Genomic DNA, 23,074 nt, shown 5'->3' with positions numbered 1-23,074 from the left:
TAAATATAACACCTGGGTCACTCCCACAGGCAGTTTCTGTTGCCTACTTTTTCCTATTATACAGGTCATAGTTCTCAGTTTCTTTTCTTTTTTTTTAATATTTTTATTTATTTCTAGGAGAGAGAGAGAGACAGTGTGAGCAGGGGAGGGGCAGAGAGAGAGGGAGACACAGAATCTGAAACAGGCTCCAGACTCTGAGCTGTCAGCACAGAGCCTGACGTGGGGCTAGAATCCACGGACCGCGAGATCATGACCTGAGCTGAAGTTGGACGCTTAACTCACTGAGCTACCCAGGCGCCCCAAGAAAAAACAATTTAAAATATATTTTAATTTTTAATTAATGCTGACCTCTCACTGTGTATGTTTTCTTACTGATTGTTTTGCAGGGCATTTTCCAGGGGGCACAAAACAAAAGATAAAAGTGCATTAAAGGACAGTTGTTATTAACATCATTCTTATATGATTTAAAACTATGTTGAATGCTGTTCTCCTGTACAACTATGAGTTCCTATTTTCACAAACTGCCTTCAGTAATTTGTACAAGGGTACTGTCTAGAATAGTTTAACAGCATTTATGCACATTGACTTGGAGGTGAGTGGCAGTTAATTGCCACACATGCTTTTCTATGGCCTCATTTCTTCCTTAGGAATGATGAATGACCGTTATGATGACATCCATGTCCTGATGGAATTTTTTGTGCCTTTATTCCGTCTTTTGCATTGAGGATGAAGCTTACTAAGCTGGAAGGCATGGTTGCTTCAATTACTGTTGGGGACAGTTTTCCTCTCATTTCTGTCTGGATAAACATCACTAGTTTGGAATGTGCTGGGTTCCTGTAAACAAAGGAAGCATTAAAAATATAAAGATTTTCAGCTTTATCTATTGAATTTATATTTTCATAGAAAGCAGGATCCTTGTCTTATTCACCATTAATTCCCTTCAGAGGGCTTATGATAGGGCAAGCTGTTACTGAAGGGAGAAAGGAAGGAATGTCACAAAAAAGGGCAGAGTGATTTGCATTGGTAAACATTTTACATGAAAATATTAAGTAACCAGACTATGCATTACTTTTTTAAATTACAAAACTAATATGTGCTTACAAAAATTTAAACAATACAGAATTTTCATAATTATTCTCCTTATCCTGTTTCCCAGAGATAATGACTATAATCACTATACTTTTGATTGTATCTTTTCAGACTATTGCCCATGTATATATAAAGATAGCATTCCTATATGCATAAATGTACACCTACCCCACATATACACACATACAGATTTTTGTTTTTACAAAAATGAGATGTATTTTTCTGCAACCAGCTTTATTTTCCTCTTAGTAGGACAGCATGCATTTCTATTTTTGTTGAGACATACAGATTGGCTTAGATGTTTTTCATGACTGCATACAGTATTTCATTCTCTATTTAACCAGACCTTTATGGAGTATCATTTGGGTTGTTTCTCACTTTTTGCTGCTACTACAAATAAAGCTGCAATAAAACATCTTTGTAATGTATCCATTTGGATTTCTACAAATACATAGGCTTTCTAGGTCAAAGGTTTTGTGCATTTAACAGTTTGAAATATTCTTTCCAAATGACATTAGGAAGACTGTATATAATATTTCATATTCTAACCCAGTGATCTTCAAACTGGAGTATGTGAAGACTTCCCATAGGATATGAGAGGATAATAACATTTATGAGAATACATTTTCAAATCTCTAACATCCACATGTACCTTTTTGCTAAGCTCATCTGAGACCATCTTTGGTGGAGATGTAGGCTTCTCCTTCCCCACCAGCCTGTTCATATCATTCTCTGTTGCTTTACAGAGCAAAGGCATACTTGTCATCTTCCCTGAATAGTACTGAATGATACTACAGTGCTTTACTCTGGCATGTAAAAATCTCTGAGAGGGGTGCCTGGTGGCTCATTCAGTTAGGCGTCTGACTCTTGATCTCAGCTCAGGTCTTGATCTCATTAACTGAGCCGAAGTTGGATGCTTAACTGACTGAGCCACTCAGGTGCCCCTATTTTGTAACATTTAGATACCCATGGTACAGGAAATAAAATGGATTTTTAAAATTAAATACTAATCTTTTTCAAGGAAGCATGGCAGGATGATTAATGAAAGAATTCAAACCATAAAATATATTCTTTTTAGAGAAAATTTTTATGTTTATTTTTGAAAGAGAGAGATGGAGTGCAAGCAGGGGAGGTGCAGAGAGAGAGGGAGACAGAAGATGAAGCAGGATCCAGGCTCTGAGCTGTCAGTACAGAATTCGATGCAGCTTGAACTCACGAACCGTGAAATCATGACCTAAGCCACAATTGGATGCTTAACTCACTGAGCCACTCAGGTGCCCCAAAATATATTAGGATCAAATTATGTGAGGGGGAAAAATTAAGAATGTGGGATCAAGGAGAAAATGAATGATGTAAATTTCTGAGTGTTGAAGTTCTTATTTATTTTGAAATTGATAGTTATGGTAGGTTTCAAGTTATTATGGTAGTTAGAGTCTATTCGATATGCTTATAAGAGTGATATAACACTTTTTAAAAAGTCTCAATATTTAAAGTGCTATAAATTGCATCCCCTTAATTTAATCCTATGCAAAATTTTAATATCAACTTACAAATGTGCAAGGCGGAGCACAATTTTACAACATTCTTTTCGGGGGGTATGAAGACCACTGCTCCCACAAACTGTGTGAGTGTCCATTTATCTCATACTCTTCTCTATGCAGAGTTCAGACCATTTTCACAAAAGTGTCTCTGGTGGCTGGATTGAGAATATTCACTAGCCATGGGTAAGGTCTTAAATCTCTATTTGAGTTTCCAGTATTTACTAGAAAAGTGCCTTTACTACTACTGGTAATAAGCTGTTTTTTAAAGTTTATTTATTTTGAGAGAGAAAGAGAGGGGGAGAGCGAGTGAGAGAGGGGGAGGGAGAATCCTGAGCAGGTTCCACGCTGTCAGCACAGAGCCCAACATGGGGCTTGATCTCATCAACTGTGAGATAATGACCTGAGCTGAAATCATGAGTCAGATGCCTAAGCAACTGAGCCACCCAGGCATCCCCTTATAATAAGCTTTATAAGTTTACTACATGACTAGTTTACAAATGTTGATTGTCCAAAATGTTGTGCTGCATGGAAAGAGAAGGTATAAGAGAATCATTTTCTGTCAGTACCTTTCTCTGAGACTATGAATGAGACTATATCTTTTCTCTAACAGGATGCTAGGCAGAGCTCTTACACGAAATGGGATATCAAGATCAGAGCCTTTGTCTCATGTTTTTTTTGCAGTGGAAAGGGAACGTTAACATGATGCAATATAGGGTCTCAGGTTGTGAAGTACACATTAGAGTGGGTAGCTTCCCCAACTAGAGTCCTTGACAGCAGCTGATTTACCCAGATGATTTGAAGCAATAACCCTGCCTTTGGGTTGTTCTTTCCTGCTGTGGAGCATACAGTCTTGACCATAGATTCAAAAGTGGCAGGTGGGTGGAAATACCATGTATCACCATCATCATCATCTGCACCAATGACCCTGTCCGTTAATGTACATAATTGTGAACTTCTTTCAGTTCTCTAACTCAGTAGAGGATATGTTAAGGAAGATAGCCCAAAATGTAATTTTATTTTGACTTTCCTCACATAAGGTTTTTTTCCCTCCTATTGAGAGGTTTATATCTGACCAATATAAAATGTTACAAGTTTTTAAAAAATTTTTTTTAATGTTTTATTTATTTCTGAGAGAGAGAGAGAGAGAGAGAGAGAGAGAGACAGCGTGAGCAGGGGAGGGTCAGAGAGAGGGAGGCACAGAATCTGAAGCAGGCTCCAGGTTCTGAGCTGGCTGTCAGCACAGAGCCCCACACGGGGCTCGAACCCACGAACCGTGAGATCATGACCTGAGCCAAAGTCGGACGCTTAACTGAATGAGCCACCCAGGCACCCCAAAATGTTACAAGTTTTTCTGTGTCAATATATTTTATTTATATAAAATTATTTAGCAAAATTTAAATTTAAGGAATTTGTGAAATGATCTACCTTGAATTAATATACATACATTTACAAAATATGTGTATTTTATGTTACCATTTATCCCTCGGCTGGTCACCTGTGGGCAGTGACTCATCTGTGATTTCTCCAGCTCTTTCCAAATTTACCTATCTCATTCTGCAGGTATCTGTAAGTGGTCCACTGGAAAGAATTCATTTAGGATAAAGCATTCATTGCTGACAATAGTGAGTATAATTCTTGGGATATTTACTTTTAACTTACAAAAATTCCTTACTAACTCACAGAAGTGACTCTAATGGAGAAATCTGAAGCATCAGGTTAAAGTTAACTGGGGGTGAAGGGATGAGGGGGAATGTATGTGTACATGTGACTCATCCCAGAGACCTCAAATCATACTTTCTAGGGAATTATCCATTCTCATGATGAAAACACTTATAATTTTTTTTTTAATTGTATTTAGGGGCATTTTTGTCCCCTAACAGAATATGCTGGCATACACTTCTACCAATGAGTTAGAAATCTTTAGTTAAGAAATCACAGATTGAACTAAACCCCTGTTAAAATAAAATAAATAAATGCAAGTAACACTTACTCTTGCAGAGGAGAACATACGTAGCCACAAGCATGGTTATAACCACGGATGTAATTTGATGATGGAGGGTAAGCTGGAAAATCCACACTCTTACCTAAGTGATTTAGAAAAAAAGAAGATGAAACATATTTCATAAAGATGAAAAATCCTATTTGAAGTAGCATATTTTTAAAAAAATGTATGATATAACATTTAATTTAATTTAGTTATTGTCAGCACTGATTCTAGTTTTATACATGTGTATGTATGTTTGTACACATGTATGTGTACACAGGTCAAAGCTGAGAAAATGCCTGTATGAGCACTATTGTCCTCTCAAATTATCTCATTATAGTATTTCTAAACATGTTGTTAGCTTTTACATACAAGAAAAATGTGTTCAAAGTATCACTTAATTACCTTCTGAGATTTGAAGCAAAAGAAGAAATCATAAAGGAAAAGACTATTCTATTAAGATGTTGGGTTTATAAATTTTGCTAGCCCTTATTATTTTTAAAGGGTTAGATCCTTTTTATTTATTTTTAAAGTTTTTGTTTGAATTGCAGTTAGATAATCTGTAGAATATTAGTTTCAGGTGTGCAATATAGTGATTCAACACTTACATATAAATTGTTAATCATCTTTTAAATAAAATATTTGATGTAATTTGCACTGTCAGTAAAGATGGTCTAAATGCTCTTTTCTGCCAATTCTCTGTAGCCAATTCAGAGTATAATTAAAAATCAGTAGAGTTTAAGAACCATGCAGCATAGCCATACTGAATGTGAATGTAGAAGGGAGGTGATTTGATTCTAAGTTTATGATAATTATATATACACTTTCTGAAAATATTTTTACCTTTATGTATGTATGTATGTATTTATTTATTTATTTAGGTGTGTTTGTGAGAGAAAGAGAGGATGAGAGAGCACTCACATGCCCAGGCACACGGTGGAGGGGAAGAGGGAGACTTGAACCCCAAGCAGGCTCCTGTGCTGACAGTGCGGGGCGCAATCTCACAACCACAAGATCCTGATCTGAGCCGAAATCAAGGGTCGGAGGCTTAGCCAACTGAGCTACCCAGGTGCCCCTAAAAGTCTTTTTAAATATTTTTCCTTTGTAAATAATGTAAAATATTTACATATTTTTCCTTGCAACTGAAGCCTGCTCTTGCCAGAGAAGATGAATTTTCTTTTATGACTTTAACATAGGCCATCAATTCTATGGGAAATGCAATGTTAAACACCAGCTTCGGAAAGCTTACAGGACAAACAAGGCTGAATGCATTTTCCATGTTCACAATGTGTTCATCATCTTAATAGAGTCTATTGTGCTGACATAATGGAAGTGATATTACCATAGTGTTTCTCTGTTTAAAATACGGAGATTATCCTGGTCTTTAAAACTTTTTTGCTTATATTTCACAGACAAGTATGGATCTTTTATGAGGCATATAGTTGGGCCAGATTTTGGAATGTCAGAAGACTTGAGTTTTAGTTTTCATTCAGCTGCTTCTTAGCTATGTAACTTAGTATCTGTGAACTCTAGTTTCCTCATTGGTGAAAGAATGCACACAAAATATTTAGCTCAAAGCAAGCTGCATAGTAAGTTAAACAACAAAAGGAATGTTAAGAAGAAAACTCAGTATCTATCAAAAATTCATTTAAAGAAAATTGCTTAAAGCAAATTTAGTATTGATCACTGAATGACTGATGATTATGACTATTTGTTGATGTTAACTTCTTCCATACTTCTTTTTTACCTTCCCTCTGACCACTAAAAATGAGACTGAAGTGGTCTCCTTCAAATACAGAAAATAACAGATCTATAATTCAGACATATAGTATTTTGGGCTGTAGGTGGTAAATAAACTCTTATGCACTCTCATTTTAGAAGGAGACAACTCAACGACAACCATATGAAACTACAAGGGACAGCCACATATAAGTGATGAGTATTAGGCCTTAGCAGTAAGCTGCTATGTAGTAGTCTAGTGTCTGAAACTTAGAGTATTACAGACATAAAGTAACTGAAATTTTGTTGGAATATAATAATTAACAATACTTAATTGTCCCTACCCCCAAGTAGTTTACAGTAGAGAAGGCTATTCGGATAGGACTGGTGAGATTAAATTGAATTCTGGAGAAAAACAGGGGTTTAGGCTACTTTCCTACCAAAGTCCCTTCACTGGGAATTACTGTATTTATAGGAGTCCAAAGATCTGTATGGCATGAATGGGTAGATTTTAAGTGAATAAAGCAAGTTAGGGAAAGACTACACATTTGCATTTTACAGAGTGACACCTTTTTTGAGGGAAGGCTAAGGATATATCAAAACCTCCAGTTTCTATAAGAAATATAAGCACATTTATGTAAAGACTCATCTAATGAAAATTTCTTCAGGAATTTTATCAGTTACTAGATATGCCCAATCTACACAACTCAAATATAATATAGCATATCCAAAGATTAACTTTGTGTCTTAGTAGTTTTAAAATGTATGCTGTGAAGTTTCAGCCTACAAGTTACCTGTCTATACTCAGTGCTCCATGGTATAAATTACAAAAGGGCCCAGAGCTGCCATAATCATTGACTGATGTAAGCGGCACCTCCAGAGTTGGGCAAAACTCAGGCTTGTCTATATTATACATACTTTTATTGGTCTCACCAAATTAAAAAAAAATAACAAATTGATTGAAAACAGTTTCTTCCAAACTATGAGTTAAAGGAAAACAAAATTTATTGATTCATAGTAATTCCAAAATGTGGGCAAAATGCTTCAACTTACAACTGATGATATCCATATTCCCTTCGTCGTGCTTGAAGTATACTAAGTCGATAAAGTCTCGGGGGGAAATTGAACCCATGGCAAAACTTTGTGTAATGGTATGACATATGAATGTATCCTGGAACAAATCAAATCATAAAGATTGCAACAGTTATTTCATGTCTACTCTTTGTATCTCTCCCCAAAGAATATCACTGCATAAGGTTAGCTACCATTTGGAAAAGGGAGGGCTTTGAAAATCATCAAAGGAGCTCATATTTTCAGTGTTAGAGAAATATTAGATCTATAACCATAAGTACAAGGGTAGCCAAAGCAACAAATAAACAGGTGGGAACACATCAAACAGAAAAGCTCTGCGCAGCAATGGAAACCATGAATAAAATGAAAAGGCAATGTACAGAAATGGGAGAAAGTAATCTGCAAATCATATATCTGGCAAGGAATTAAGGTAAGTGCAGAAAATTCAGGAAGGAATTCTGTTATTATCTACTCTTTAAATTTTTGGATGAAGAAATTGAAGCCTAACAGATTAAATCACATGCAAAACTAGAGATACATACGGAACTAAAACACATGTTCCTGATTCCCAGTATATTTCTACCCGTCCACTGGTTAGGGAATATATCCTGAAAAATATATTGGTTTAGCACCCTGTGGTGTAAGGTTTTAAAATTAAAGACCAGTATTATAGTGCTGCCTTGACATCTGCTGAAATTAGGAGAGTCTTAAATGGCCTGACTGCAAGGTATTCTCCCCATCCTGTTCCCCCAGGAAAGGTCCCTTAGCCAGGCAATGCCCCTTATGGGCAGGATCAGGCACAGTTCCTACTTGTTCGAGCATAGTGGCTTTTAGTTCCCTGCTGGATGGCAGAGTTAATCCAACCAGTCACAGCCTCCTGTAGGAGTCAGGGGTCACTGCAATCTCTTGACGCTACAACATTTGTCTTGCACAACCCCTGGTTATTTACTCTGCTCCTGGGTGCAACTCCCATGTCACACGCATGACATGGTGCGTCCTTGAGAGTTTAGCTAAGCTATTCCATGGTACTGCTGCTTCAGCAACCTTTTTGTTTGGCCACCGAGCCTGCAGGGGCCTTAAAATGACACTAGCATCCCATGCAAGCGCATGCCTTGGTGACCACAGTCACAAGGAAACGTCATATAACCTCCCCAATGTCCCTTCCAATCAGTGGTCTCCCCTGCCTCCCACAACCTTCCTCTTGTGAGCTCCTTACACACCTCTGGGACTTGTGTTTCACAAAGTGACTTGCTCTTTTTGGTCTGAATTGGTCAATCTGGCCTTAGCCCAGGAATCCCAAAGCACTCCACTCACAGACGCTCAAGTGCTTCAGGCCCTGCTTCTGTGGCCTGCAGCCTGCCTTGACCTCGCCACCTGGCTCCTGGAGGCAGGCCATGTACTTTTTCCAGGACTTGTGAGTAAGAAACTTCTTTATTTCAATTTCTTTTGTGGTCTTTTGTTGAACTGTGGCTCACCATCTGGCACCCTATGCTCTGCTTAACAAATGCCGATTTAACGAAGTTCTAACAGTCCTCCTCTGCTGGCCTGTGACTAATGATTAATAAACTGCTGTAGATATCATTTGTCTGGTGTCAGGTGTCATGTGTTTGACCACCCTCATAACCCTAGAGTAGGAATCCCTCTCTCACCAATGCAGGTGAATGAGTCAATTAAAACACATCTCTGGAGATGCACACCATCAACATTCATAGGAACATCAAAGAATTCTTGTTACAGTGTAATGCTACTGAGAGATTCTGTAATATATTGGAAAGGGCACAGAATTTGGAATCAGGAGATCAAGTGTTAAGTCATGGTTCTGCTTGGTGTGTACACGTCACATAATTTCTCAGAATCTGTTAAGATTTTTTTAATGCCAAATCTAGTATTCTTTCCATTTTTACAACTGACTTGCAGCAACAGCAGGAGCATATGAAGTATGAAAGGAGCTGTGTAATAATCAGTATCATACATTCGTGAAAGAAATAGTCCAAATGTGTGAATTTTCATTGGTGATGGACTCTGTTTCTCAAACTATATGTTAGAATCCCAGGAGAGTAAAGGATAGGTATTTTTTGTGGATAGGAACTTCAGGCCCTGTCTACAAAATGAAACATTTACTTTCCTGGGCTTTTCTACAACCTTCCCTGACTCCAAGCTTTAAAATCAATTTAATAAAAGGAGGTAAAGTTAACCTACAGAGTTCTAAGTAAATTATTAGATGCTGGCAGATAAGTAGGATATTTGTATCGGTGTGTGGAATATGGCTTGAAGACTCAAAGAACCAAAGAACCAGTGACTTGAAATTTTATACATGTACTTGCTTATGAAAATCATATAAGTTCACTTTATGACTCAGTTTTTAAAAATAGCTTATTGAAGTATAAGGTACATACCACAAAGTATAGCAGTCTTAATAAATAAGACGCTTGCAGTGTGCTGCCTTAGTTGTCTCTTACATTCGGTCTTTTCTCCTGCCTCTGTGACTTAAACTTTCTACTCTAATTACCTGTATTCTTTTTTCTTCTTTGTTTTTATTCTTCCTGGTCATCTATTTGAGATAATGTATTTGAAAGTTTCTAAAACCACAACTATACAGATAGATATATAGGTTTATATAACCACAATATATAGATATTATTCCATATTATATCCCTTACTCTTAAAAAAAGTTACATTATGTGTCTGCATTGTTCTTGTTATCTAATGTATTATGATGAAGATAAATCTACTGACTTCCCATCCTGAAGGCATGCTTCATCTTTTTTTCATGTAATGGAAGAGGTGAATACATAAAGCTCAACCCCCTCAAGGCCAAAGGCACACATCTACAAGAAAGCTGGATAGATTCAGAAGGTGCTAAGCCTTTACAACAGAATAAAAAGCTAATTGGAAATAAACTTTTGACTAATAAACAGAGAAATTTTAAGGCTTTTATAAAGATTTCAATTCAATTTGAGTCTATAAAATATGAAGTGTCTATAGTTATACAGGTTTAATATATTCAAATCACTAATACAACTAAAAATATATTAATACAGTGAAAGTCAAATATTAAACGACAAATTACCGAATCAATCCTGTGTACCATGTTGTACACTTTCAATGATTTATCCCATGTCACTCTGTTTTCAGGTTTGTAGAGGAATTCGGATAGTTTAGTTGTTGGCTCTGGAATTATTCCTTCAACACGATATCTTTAGTTAACAAAGTAGAGAAAATTCAAAATTTTACTAGTTTAGGTTTAGCTCAAAATATAATGCTATCATAGTAGGCTAATTTAGCAAACAGCAGTAAAGAACACTTGTAGGTAATATCAGCAATTCAAAACACTAATATTCAATTGGAAGTAGCCAGGTTTATTTAAATAAGCATTGCAGTAATTAATATAAATTATTTCAAGATGCATTTTTCTACAAAGCTTGTTTATAATGTTTTATAGTTGTCTTATTAGAGGGGCTATGGTCTTTTAAGATTTTTCCAAAATCTTTCTCACAAATATTTACCTGCTGTATTTATCGTAAGCCAAATGTAATTGATGAGAAGTTTGTGTGCTTATACATACAGTATCTTACAGCCCCAATTCATTAAAAAAATTTTTTTTAATGCTTATTTATTTTTGAGAGGGAGAGACAGGACACAAGTGGGGAGAGGCAGAGAGAGAGAGGGAGACACAAACTGAAGCAGGCTCCAGGCTCTGAGCTGTAAGCACAGAGCCCAACGTACTAACAGTGAGACCATGACCTGAGCCGAAGTCAGACACTTAACCGACTGAGCCACCCAGTCCCCCAGTCCCAATTCTTAATTTAATTTCCTTAATTTAAGGATGTAATGTGGTCTAAAGCAGTGGTCAGCAAATTCTTCAGGAGAGGGCCAGATGGTAAATAATTCAGGCTTTGCAGGCCACACGATCTATGTTGCAACTATTCAACTTAGGTAGGGTAGCAGTGAAGCAGCCTAATGAATAAGGCATGTCTGTGTTATAGATGAACTTTATTTATAGACCCTGACTTTTGAATTTCATTTATTTTTCACATGTTGGGATTTGGACAAGTAACTAACCTTTGTGTTTATCCATCAATGAAATTAGATTTTTATCTATCAATGAAATTAAGATAATGTGAGAAAACTGGATTAAAACTCACTATTTAGGAGAATGTTGCTGAATAAAAATGAAATCTGAATAATATTGGTTCTATTCTTCTCCCAGGAAATCATTCTTTCCAACCTGAGGGGATAGGTTTAAGTAAAATCAAAATTTTAAACCTCTAAACAGTTATAATTCCTGGGTAGAGTGAGACAAAAACCAAACAGTATTGTTACACTAGTCATATTTATGAATAGTTCTTCCTCTGAAACTTTGTTTTTATGATTTGGTAAACAAATAAGGAATTCATTAGATTATGTCTTTGTATGTTAATTTCTCTTTAAAAGAGAAATTAGTTAGTCCTTAATTTTCTCTATGAGATATTCTCAACTTTCCTTACTATGTAATGCTTCCTTTCTCAGATCTACAAAGTTTTAAAGAGCTTATTATGAAGCTCTGTATAAGACAGTGAGAAAACAACCTGAATAATTATCAGGTCCTGTACAAAAAGAAGTCAGATATAATATAGTTAAAATTTAGGTACAATAATATTAAGGGATGTGTACATACTACCATGGATTGTTTTTTATTAATCAGTTCTCTCTAGTTACATTGTAAATTTGGAGTATAAGGAATTTTTAACCTTTTGGTATTTCTAACATATACAGATCTTCCTTGACTTTTGATGGGGTTACATTAAGATATATAAGATTTGATGAGGTTACAATAAGCGCTCTCCATCGTAAGTTGAGAATATCTTAAGTCAAAAATGCATTTAATACCCCTAATCTATATCATAGCTTAGCCTTGCCTGCTGTAATTGTGCTCCTAACACTTACTTTAGCCTACAGTTGGGCAAGATCATCTATGATCTTGGATCTATGATCCAACACAAAGCCTATTTCATTAAAAAGGGTTGATTAACTCATTTAACTTAGGGAAGGATGTCTAATATACCTATAAGTTTATCAACATTTAAGGATTTGTGACTTTTCATATCTACTGTTTAGAATAGAGGTTGGCAAGCTATGGCCTATAGGTCAAGTCTAGTGTACTTCCTGTTTTTGTAATTAGTTTTGTTGAAACACAGCCATACTTACTCATCATGTGTTGTCTGTGTTGACTTATGTATAGTGCTTTTATGCTATAATGTCACAAAAATGTATTGTCTATCTATATGTTGTGTTTCTATGCTCTAATGGCAGAGCCAAGTAGGTGCAACAGAGACCATAGTTGCTGCAAAGCCTAAAATACTTACTTATTCTCTGCACCCCCACTGAAAAAATACACCAACCCCTGGCTTAGACTATCTACTCAGTGGCTAATTTGTTAATTTTCCAGGCATTTGTAAAGGTGAGATAAGTAGCTACAGGTATTATATGAGTAAAAGGTGGAAAGTATTTATTTTGCTTTTTGGAGGATTATAAAACACAGTTAAAGCTGTGTCTTGGGCAGATGGTAGGCCACTAGTTAAAAATGACCTTATCTTAATTCACTAATTAGAGTTAGTGGCTTTTAAAAAATGTGTGAATATCAAGTCTCTTTGAAAACAAAACATTAATGTGCCTTGGGTATGAGTTCTACTGTGTTCATGGCTCTTTCAGAGATAGCAATATTGTCATATTTGGATTTAAACTATATTTTTATATCTATTGATCATTATGATGAACAGTTCATTAGATATTTTACTATGATCTACAATAAAGCTTTGTGCTTATTATTCATGAAGTGACCTCATGTCACATTAAAAATATTTTAACCGTGGTGTCTGGGTGGTTCAGTTGGGTGAGCGTCCGACTCTTGATTTCAGCTTGGGTCATGATCCCAGGGTTAGGGCATCTAGTCCCTCCCACACTGGGCTCCACACTAAGCATGGGGTCTGCTTGGGATTCTCTCTCTCTCTCCTTCTGCCCCTCTCCCTTGCTCATGTTCTCTCTCTAAAAATTAAATAAATATATATCTTAACTATTTTGTCTTTTACAGTTTCTGACTGTATAGCTGGTATGTGGAACAACTGATAGATCAGGACATATGAAGTTACAATTTATTTATAGACCATACATTTCATGAAGCTTTCAGGTAGCAATGAAAACCTTTTGGAATGTGTGGATTTATATCAACATATTTATTTTAATGTCTGTAACTACTTTATAGCCTTTTATGATTTAAATTTTTTTTTAATGTTTTTTACTTATTTCTGAGAGACAGCGTGAGCAGGGGAGGGTCAGAGAGAGAGGGAGACACAGAATCTGAAACAGGCTCCAGGCTCTGAGCTAGCTGTTAGCACAGAGCTTGAAGCGGGGCTCAAACCCACAAACCATGAGATCATGACCTAAGCCTAAGTCAGCCGCCCCACGGACTGAGCAACCCAGGCACCCGTAGCCTTTTATGATTTTTGTGAATGAGCACTGCCAGAAGAGTAACTAGGAGATTGAGGAGGAGAAAAATAATATAAGGTGTCTATTTTGGCACACTAGAATTTGTAAACTTGGGGAAGCATCTGTAAGATGATAAATCACAGGCTTTGAATGATCATCTTTTTCACATATCCTATGTGATATGAGAGTTGGGGGTGGGACTTCCAGAGTAGCTATGTGAGAATCTTAGTAAATCCTCCTCCACAGTGAAAACAACTGTTTCACAACAAACTGATGAAAATTACTTTAAAAAACAGCTATTGAAATTCTCTAGGAAATGACCTAAGGACATTCAGGAAATGGAGAAACGTTTATTCAAGAATATCTACTAAATCCAGATAGGCAAAGTAAGAGTCTGTAGCATTTGAGCCATGATCTGCTTCTAGCCAACTCCCTTGAGTCCTGGAAGACTAGGAGGGACTCCCTCTCCCCACTAGCTCTCAGTCTAGGGCTATGGTTTCATCCTAGAGGGGTGGGTCACTGACATTGCTAGGCTCATGCTGCTAAACTCTATTCCCAGCAGGCACTGCTGAGAAGACTGAGGCTTCCTTACCTGACCCAGAGTTTACTGATAGGATGAGGGCTCTCTTCAAGGCACAATAGGCTGTAAATACGGAGGTCTAGTTCCCCTTCCTGCTACATTAAGAGGGCAAACTGAAGTCATAGTGTCATCTCTCCCCAGTGTCACCCTCACGTCCCCCTTCTGCTCATGGATGGAGGTGTCACTCAGCTCCAGTAGTAGTGATAGGCTCTGCTCGAGGGCAAAAGCAAGACAAAATGAGCTGGCAGCATCTCAGCCAGGCCTGAGAAGACAGATTTCATTTGAAACAAAATGTGGAGAAAGTTTTGAACAAAAAAATACAGATTTTGTTAGTGAACAATCAGAGGAATTACATGGAACTACAGAAGCCCAAGAAGACCAGCCAGAAGTAGGGAGAGAAGCAGCTAGGTGAACAATGTAAGATCACACTTCTCCCTGGCAGGGGGGTTGTGTGTGGAAGGCTGTGTCTATGCAGTAGACTGCCCCTACTCAGAGCAAGTGGCGTGGATGAATTATGTTGCCCCTACTCAAGCTATGAGAATAGATGTACGAGGATACCCTTAACTCAGAGCAATCAGAGGAGATACATAGGGTGCCCCTATTCAGAGCAATCAGAGTGTATGTGCTAGGCCGCTCTTACCTAGAAAAGAGGGGATGTTTGCTACTCAGAGCAAACAGAGATCGTGTACTAGGCAGTCCCTACTCAGAGAAATCAGAATGCATGTATTAGGCTGCTCTAGTCAGAACTAATCAGATTGGATGTTCTAGGCTGCCCAGACTCAGAGCAGAGTTTATGTACAAGGCTGCCTCTTCTCTAGAGCAGTAAGAAGAGACTACGAGGCTGCCCCAATTCAGAGTGATCAGGAAGATATACTGCGCTGCCTCTAGTCAAAGCAATCAGTCAAAGAAGTCAAAGCCTCTAATCAAAGCAAAGGGTGTTATACTAGGTTGCCCCTACTCTGAGCAATCAGATTAGATATACTAGGCTGCTCCTATGCAGAACAGTTAGAGTGTATATATTAGGATGGTCCTACTCAAGCATTTGGATTAGATGTACCAGGCTGCCACTACCATGGGGTAATCATAGTGTACGTAAAAGACTGCCCACTCAGAATAATTATACTGCATGTACAAGGCTGCTCTTATTCAGGAATAATCATACTAGGTTTACTAGGCTGCCTCTTCTAAGGGACAATCAGAATGGATGTACTAGGCTGCCCCTCATGGGAGCATTCAATGTAAGATATGTTGGTGACTTACAAGCATTTTCCAAGCTGCATATGGATTAATCAACAAGGAATTGAAGCCTTACTGCCTTAAGAGACTTAAATATAACCTCTGACACATAATGTATTCTGACTACTTTAAAATAAAATCATACTCTTTGCTGCTGTTCTGGAAGAACGTCTGTATGCCCACGAGTGCTCCCTCTGAGGAGTGGCTGGTTACAGAACTTCCAAGTTACCTGTCCCTGGCTAAGTGCAGGACAACATCATAAAACTGTTGAATTGCAAAAACAGTCTGTAAGCCCTACACAGATCCAACTGTAAAAAGCAAAAATCCTGCTAGGTTGGTGGTCTTAAGCACAATTTGTGATCAATAGATGGCTTATGTTGATCCCTCCTATAGGCTAAAAGATAAAAACAAGGGGAAAAAATCCAAACAGGGATTATCAGAGGCTGCAGAATAGACTTCCAGAATTATTCCACAGAAACCATTCAATAAACAAATATAACATCAAGCCTGGTGGGTGGGTGGATTATGTATCCAGAGTTGCCACAGTATATTACTTAAATCTTCAGTTTTCAATAAAAAACTATGAGGCATTCATGTAAAGAAACATAAGTATGATGTATGCAAAGAAAAACAGCAGGCTAGAAAATATTTGTAGGATATATGAGGAGTAAATTAAACACTGACAAGAAGTCTCAGCCTACTGCCTGACATATAGTAAAAGATTAATAAATGTTAGCTGCCGCTAACCTTTTGGGAAATGTGTAGGGTTGAACTGTGTGCTGGTAATCTGTATTTCATCCCTTGAGGGTGAAAAGAAAGAAATTCCAACCAGAGAACTGGCACTCTTCTCTTGCGTATACCCAAGTGCTCCAAGCTAACCACAAAAGGTTATTTTGTAAGTGCTAAGAAGATATCTTTGGTTTATAGGTTTGTGCTCCAGTTACAAGGGAAATTTAAAACTTTCTATTTGGCAACCAATATAATAGAACTAAAGTCCATAAATCCATTCAAAACACATTTACTGAGTGTGTATGTGATAGACACTTTTCTGGTGCTAGGGACACTGTGATGAACGAAAGCGATTTCTTGATAATCTCGTTCCTATTCCCATCAAGTTTATAGTCTTTTTAAAAATGTTTATTTATTTGAGAAAGAGAGAGAGTGTGTGAGAGAGCATGCAAGTAGGGGAAGGAGCATGCAAGAGGGAGAGAATCCCAAGCAGACTCCATACTGACAGTGCAGAGCCTGACATGGGTCTCAATCCCACGAACTGTGAGATCATGACCTGAGCCAAAACCAAGAGTTGTCTGCTTAATTGAGCTACCCAGGTGCCCCAAGTTTATATTCTAATAGGACATATAATAAATAAGAGAACAAAGGAAGAAGATAAATTTCATATAGTGATAGATTCAAATGAAGAGGGCAGCATAGTAGTAAACAGCAGCTGGTGTGTCCAGGAAAGTCACTCTAAAGAGCAATGAGACTGAGATCTTGAGGACAAAAATGACATTAGCCTTGGAAAGATTTGGAGTAAGAGCATGCCAGGCAAGTGAAGAGCAACTACAAAGGCTCTGAGGTGGGTTTAAGTTCATTGCGTTCATGAGACAGTAGTAGGAGAGTGAGGGTGAAGTGGTAGGAGAGGGAGATAGGCTAGGGTTAGACAGTGCCCTGCAGAGCTTGATAAAGGGTTTGGATTTTATTTTAGATCCAATGGAAAGCCTTTAGAAGATTTTCGGTGGGGGAGTGACATAATCTGAATTATTTTAAGAATCTACTTTGACCATTGTGTGGAGAATGGGATACCGTTGAGTAAGAATAGATCCGTGGAGTCCATTAGGAGTTACTGAGCTAATCCATATTAGAGGTGCTAGTGGCCTACACTAGGATGATAGCAAGGAAATAATGAAAAATAAATCACTTCTCTGTACAGCCCATTGGGAGCTAGTCCTTGAATGGCTCTCAGTGTGGTATAGCATCTTGCACACAAATGTCCAAGAAGTATTGTTGAATGAATAAATAACTTCCAAGGTTTCTTTGACGGATAGGCTGCTATCCAGACTTGTCCGGTATGTAAGGCACCAAAAAGATATAATATTTTTCTAAGAGTTTATTTTTTGACCTCACCCACTTCCTTCCTTGGGTCTGTTTTTGAAAGTGTATCTATTAGAATCATTACTTATTTAGACAATGAAGGCAGGGATTATCTTCCTGATAATTATTAAAATGAGTAGGACAAAGCATACCAGTCTTGTTCTGTAGTAAAAAAATTGGATTGAGACAAAAGGTAAGGAAATCTTAGATTAAAAAAAGGAGCAAGAAGCATAAAATGAAGTAGATCAAAGAAAAAGTGGACTCCAAAAAAAAAGAAGTGGAAATTTGATTTTGATAACATAAGATGATGTGTTTGCATTAATGTGACATCATGAGCAATGAATGGATAGCTCTTAAGAATAAGGTTAAAAATGTCAGCACAATTACCCTCAGTGTAGTTATATTTGAAATAACAGGATCTTCAAAAATCCTGCTTAAAAGCAGCTTTCAGAAAACATTACATATATCAGCAAGAGAAATGACTTGGGGAAATAAATTTTATTTTACAGTGGCTCATTTAATGGAAAGATGAAATGTTTGAAAGGCTGCAAAACACTACTGTTAGCAAGAAAACACCAATCTGTTTCTAAAATAATTATTTCTTGAAGTAGAAATTTCCTGTCTTAATGAATTGTTCACTTGGAAAGACATTTTTTTCCTGATTGTCTTTAAGTTTGAAAATGATTCAATGGTATGTAATTGCTCTAATTTATTAATACCACATTTCAAACTAGTGACTTAATAATTCATTTCTATTTCCTGATCACTATCAAGCAATGTTATAGCCAATGAAGCAGCACTGATTTCAGATATATCAATGCCACTGAGTTCAAAACATCTATAAATGGGAGACTGTACTCACAGATTTCCATGGAACTTTTTGGAAGCCTTGCTGGAAACAGTTATCTTTTTCTTAAAGGGAAATAAAAATCCAGAAATAAATTAACTGTCAGGTACAGAAAAGATGAAAAATAAAAACCAACAAACAAAAAGGAAAAATACATTTTTTGGTTTGTAAAAGAAAATATTTTAAAAAGTCTTTATAATGAATCACTTCTCATTAAAAAATAAACTCTTGAACCATGTTTAACTTGTTTGCTTACTGAAGTCTTAACCACTTTCCAGCCTGATGTATCTTGATTGTATCTTAAAATTTCTTGAGCAGTTTCTTGGGCAAGTGCCTTATAGTCCATCTACCTGCAAAGCTGTAAAAACAGCTGCCTGGTAAGAATATAATCATACAAAACAATTTTAAAATGCTGTATTACATTTTAATACTATTTCTACAGTGCCTATCACATAGTAATGAACAATCATCATTTTTTTATTAAGTTTTTATATAATAATTTCTAAATGCATGCACATATGAATTGCTTCTTCATTATTCATAGTCTTTGAAATGAGAAACTGGTATACTACGAAGAATAGGCTTTGGACTGAAAGAGACCTTGGTCAAATCCTGTCTCTGCCACTAACTGTGAACCATATCATTTAGTATTTCTGTGTTCCCATTTTCTGGGATAATAACTAAATGTAGAATTAATGTGAGGATTAAGCAAGATAATGCACTTAACTGTCCTACCCGATGCCTGGCATATAATTATCATTCAATAAATGATTAATATTTCTTTGGGGTGCTTGGGTGGCTCAGTCGGTTGGGTATCTGACTTCGGCTCAGGTTAGGATCTCACCACGTGTGAGTTCGAGACAGATTCTGTGTCTTCCTTTTTCTCTGCCCTTCACCCACTCATGCTCAGAAATAAATGAATGTTAAAAAAAAAATTAAAAAATTTCCAACAGCTTAATCATGCTTCTTTTCTCTTGTAAAGTTCATCATTTGATGATCATGTATTCTTGGGAATTAGTCTTTTTATTATTTATTTATTTATTAACAATTTTTTTAAATGTTTACTTATTTTTGAGAGAGAGAGAGAGCACAAGCAGGGGAGGGGCAGAGAGACAGGGAGACACAGAATATGAAGCAGGCTCCAGGCTCTGAGCTGTCAGCACAGAGCCCGATGCAGGGCTGAGTTGAAGTCAGAGGCTCAACAGACTGAGCCACTCAGGTTCCCTGGGAATTAATCTTTTTAAAGTGAGGGCAGTGGCACTAAATGATCTGATCCTTGGCTTCCTCTCCAAAGGCAACTCCTACCTGTCTTCTCTCCTACTCAGGTTGAGTCGTATTGACTTGGCTGTTCCTTAAATACAGCCAAAGACCTTCCTACCTCAGGGACTTTGTACTTACTGTTCCTTCTGTTTGTAACATTCTTCCCAAATATGAGTGACAGATTCCTGTTCATTGGTGTCTTGTTTAAATTTCACCTCTTTAGACAGGATCAAGTTCAATATAAACATATTTACTAAATCCTTTACTAGGGATTAGGTACTGTGGTAGGTGTGGCAAAAACAAGTAAGATACTATTTCTGTTCTGAATGTGTCCAGGAAAGTGGAGTCTCCTTGGTCCTTTGGCCCATCATCTAGTTTGCTGGTTGGTACGGTGGAGAGAAACACACAGCTGGATTCAAATCCTAGCTCTGGTACTCACTACCAGTTATATTATTTTGAATAAATTGCTTAACCCTTAATCTTCAATTTTTATATCTGTAGATTGGGGATAGTAATACATATCTCATGGGGTCATTATAAGGATTGAGTTAATATATGCCAAAGTGATTGAAACAGTGTGGGGCCCCTTAATGATCAGAAACATTAGTGTTTTTTTTTTTTAATTTTTTAATGTTTATTTGTTTCTGAGAGACAGAGAGAGACAGTGTGAGCAGGGGAAGGTTAGAGATAGAGAGAGACACAGAATCTGAAGCAGGCTCCAGGCTCTGAGCTGTCAGCACAGAGCCCGGCATGGGGCTTGAACCCACGAACCGTGAGATCATGACCTGAGCCGAAGTCAGGACACTTAACCGACTGAGCCACCCAGGCGCCCCATTAGTGTTTTTTTTTTTTTTTGAAATGACACATTTAAATATATCTTTTAAAAAACTCTCCAAAGAGCTGCCTCAATAAACCTTCTTAAAGTTAATGATCAGAATCATGTCTTAATTAGCTGTCACCTAAAGCTCTAGGTTGGATCATAAATCCACCTTCTCTTGTTTTGTTCTCTAGCAAAGCGTAACACGTAGTCAACATCTATATTTGAAAAGCTTTAGTAAACCATTACAACTCTTTTTTTCCTAGTAGACTTTCAGTTTCTTTACCTTTCCTAATAGATCTAGTCCAAAATTTTAATAATTATTGGGACTCTCCTCCAAATCCTTGTGGAGATCTCCATATCTCTTAACCTGTGAAGGAACAAAGAAGAATTATTTTGATTCATGAATTAGGTCAATATATTTGATCATTTCCTTCGTATTTTCTCAGTGTTCTTTATTTTCACTTTATATCCTCATTAACATTTGCTACATATGCCCACGATGAAAGAAAAAAGTAGTAAAAGAAATGTTACTACTGTTTATGAAAAGGACCTTTAAGAAATTATTTTAAAGAAGGACTGGTTTAAAAGACATTCTGGTAGGGGCGCCTGGGTGACTCAGTCAGTTAAGCATCCGACTTCAGCGCAGGTCATTTCACGGTTGGTAAATTCAAGCTCTGTGTTGGGCTCTGTACTAACAGCTCAGAGCCTGGAGCCTGCTTCAGAGTCTGTGTCTCCCCGTCTCTCTGTTCCTCCCCTACTCATGTTCTCTTTCTCTCTTTTTCAAAAATACAGATTTAAAAAAATTAAAGAAAAAAAGACATTCTGGTGGAATGATGCCAAACTTTTAGGGTCATGCCATTAACAGTCCTTGGCTGGTCCCTGATCTGTGCTTGCCCCGGCATATGTAACACAGTTCTTTATTTCCTATCAGCAACATACTTGACATTGAATGTTAAATTTAAAGAAAGCACAGATTATTGGACCACAGCACTAGAGTGTACACTCCTGTACACTAGAGTGTACTTACACATTTTCAAATCACTACCACTTACTGCCACAATAAACGTGTTTAATTGAACCACTCAAATGAATTTTATAGCTCGTGGGCTTTTTCATTTGCCAAGAAAAAAGGACAGGTTAAATTTAGTGGGCCAGAGAGGGTGAAAAGAAAAAAACAAACAGCAGGATTACAGCCCAATTACCTTGTGATGTGACATCGGATGAACTGGAACATATTCCGGTGGAGTAGTGGTCGGGGATATCTTCACCCATAGGGGCAGGGGAAAAAATAAACATAAACCAATATTGAGATGAAATCTTTTTTTTTTTTTTTTGATACACCACTTGGTTGAAACTGGATTCTTCGCACCTCATATCCTGTCCCAGCCTCGTAGACAGATTCGCATATGTTATTAGTGGGTCTTTACATCTGTTTGTACATAATCTCCCTTTTTCTGGGCTGCCTGACTGGGTCCCCAATCCGTGCTGGGTCACTGCCATTCTTCCCTGAGAATCAGGGTCCCCCAGGAATTTGTTAAATCCCATCCCTGGCCAAACTCCCTCCTCCAATCTCGCATGGAGCTGGCCTCCAGCCCAGGAGGACCGGGGTCAGGGACGGGGTGCGAGGAGAGAGGGAAGGAAGGGGTCCGGGGAGCTGCCCCTCCACCACCGGCGGAGACGGCGTCTTATCCTGGGAGAGGGTGCTCGGAAGGCGGGGAGGACAAGCCCCAAACGGCAGCCGGCGGCGCCCCCGAGTCTCCTTCCCCACCTCGTCCCCTCACACACTCCCGGGGAGCCCGCGAAGAGCGGTGACCGAGGACGGGAGGACGTGCGGGGCAGACACGGGTACGCAGTCTGAGGTCAACCCCCCTAACCCAGAAAGATGAAGACGGAGAAACTACACTTCCCAGCAGGGAGTGCGACCTAACGCCCCGCCGCATCCCCTTTTCCCCCGCGGCCTCCGCCCGTCACCCAGCTGCCCCAGGCGCAGAGCGCCACGCATGCGCACCGCAAGCCAGCGCCATGTTGGGTCAGTTTGAAAGCGGGCGCGGGCGTCGCGCTCCGCTGTGACGGCGGAGCTGGCTTCGAGCGAGCGGAGCTCGAGGCGGGGCGGTGTCCCGGTCGGGGATGCTTTGTCGCGTCTCCCGTCGCGGTAGCAGGCGCAGGCCTTCGGTGGAGAGTTATAGAAGGGTGCGTTTTTATCTCTTTTGGAGACTTGGTCGGTGAGCTCGGCCCGCAAAGGGACTGTATTTTCGAGGGGCGCCCCATCCTTTGACAGCCGGTGGGAAAAGCTAGAGAAAGGGGGGCTTGCGGGGGCGGGGAGAGAGGAAGACGCTCCGGAGGGAGGGCGCGAGTGGACATTCCCCGTGGG

The 23,074-nt window shown here is 38.3% G+C and overlaps 1 protein-coding gene across 3 annotated transcripts; it reads right to left on the bottom strand.

Moving 5' to 3' along the window:
* Window positions 1-319: 319 nt before the first annotated feature.
* Window positions 320-22,760, bottom strand: STARD6 (StAR related lipid transfer domain containing 6). Of its 3 annotated transcripts, none has more exons than XM_039255254.1 (9): window positions 22,712-22,760; window positions 21,906-21,965; window positions 20,987-21,070; window positions 18,880-18,981; window positions 18,639-18,688; window positions 10,475-10,601; window positions 7,387-7,504; window positions 4,621-4,714; window positions 320-834 (listed from the first exon to the last, which is right to left on the bottom strand). In XM_039255254.1, the coding sequence occupies exons 4-9, from the start codon at window positions 18,967-18,969 to the stop codon at window positions 633-635; spliced, it is 681 nt and encodes a 226-aa protein (XP_039111185.1). In that variant the 5' UTR covers window positions 18,970-18,981; window positions 20,987-21,070; window positions 21,906-21,965; window positions 22,712-22,760; the 3' UTR covers window positions 320-632. The 3 variants fall into 3 exon arrangements, with proteins under 3 accessions (XP_039111185.1, XP_039111187.1, XP_039111186.1); XM_039255256.1 differs by lacking the exon at window positions 22,712-22,760 and adding an exon at window positions 22,472-22,606; XM_039255255.1 differs by lacking the exon at window positions 22,712-22,760 and adding an exon at window positions 22,073-22,441.
* Window positions 22,761-23,074: the final 314 nt, after the last annotated feature.

This window comes from Hyaena hyaena, unplaced genomic scaffold (genome assembly GCF_003009895.1).
Source record: "Hyaena hyaena isolate Hyena2069 unplaced genomic scaffold, ASM300989v1 scaffold_523, whole genome shotgun sequence".
Lineage (NCBI taxonomy): Eukaryota > Metazoa > Chordata > Mammalia > Carnivora > Hyaenidae > Hyaena > Hyaena hyaena.
This window is presented reverse-complemented; position numbering and strand designations above follow the sequence as displayed.

Coding starts and splice junctions, on each gene's coding strand:
- STARD6 (XM_039255254.1), bottom strand. CDS start 18,969: ATGGACTATAAGGCACTTGCCCAAGAAACTGCTCAAGAAATTTTAAGA. Junction 10,602..18,638: donor AAAAAGTTCCATGGAAATCT/GTGAGTACAGTC, acceptor TGTTAACTAAAG/ATATCGTGTTGAAGGAATAA. Junction 835..4,620: donor GTATGTTCTCCTCTGCAAGA/GTAAGTGTTACT, acceptor CTTTGTTTACAG/GAACCCAGCACATTCCAAAC.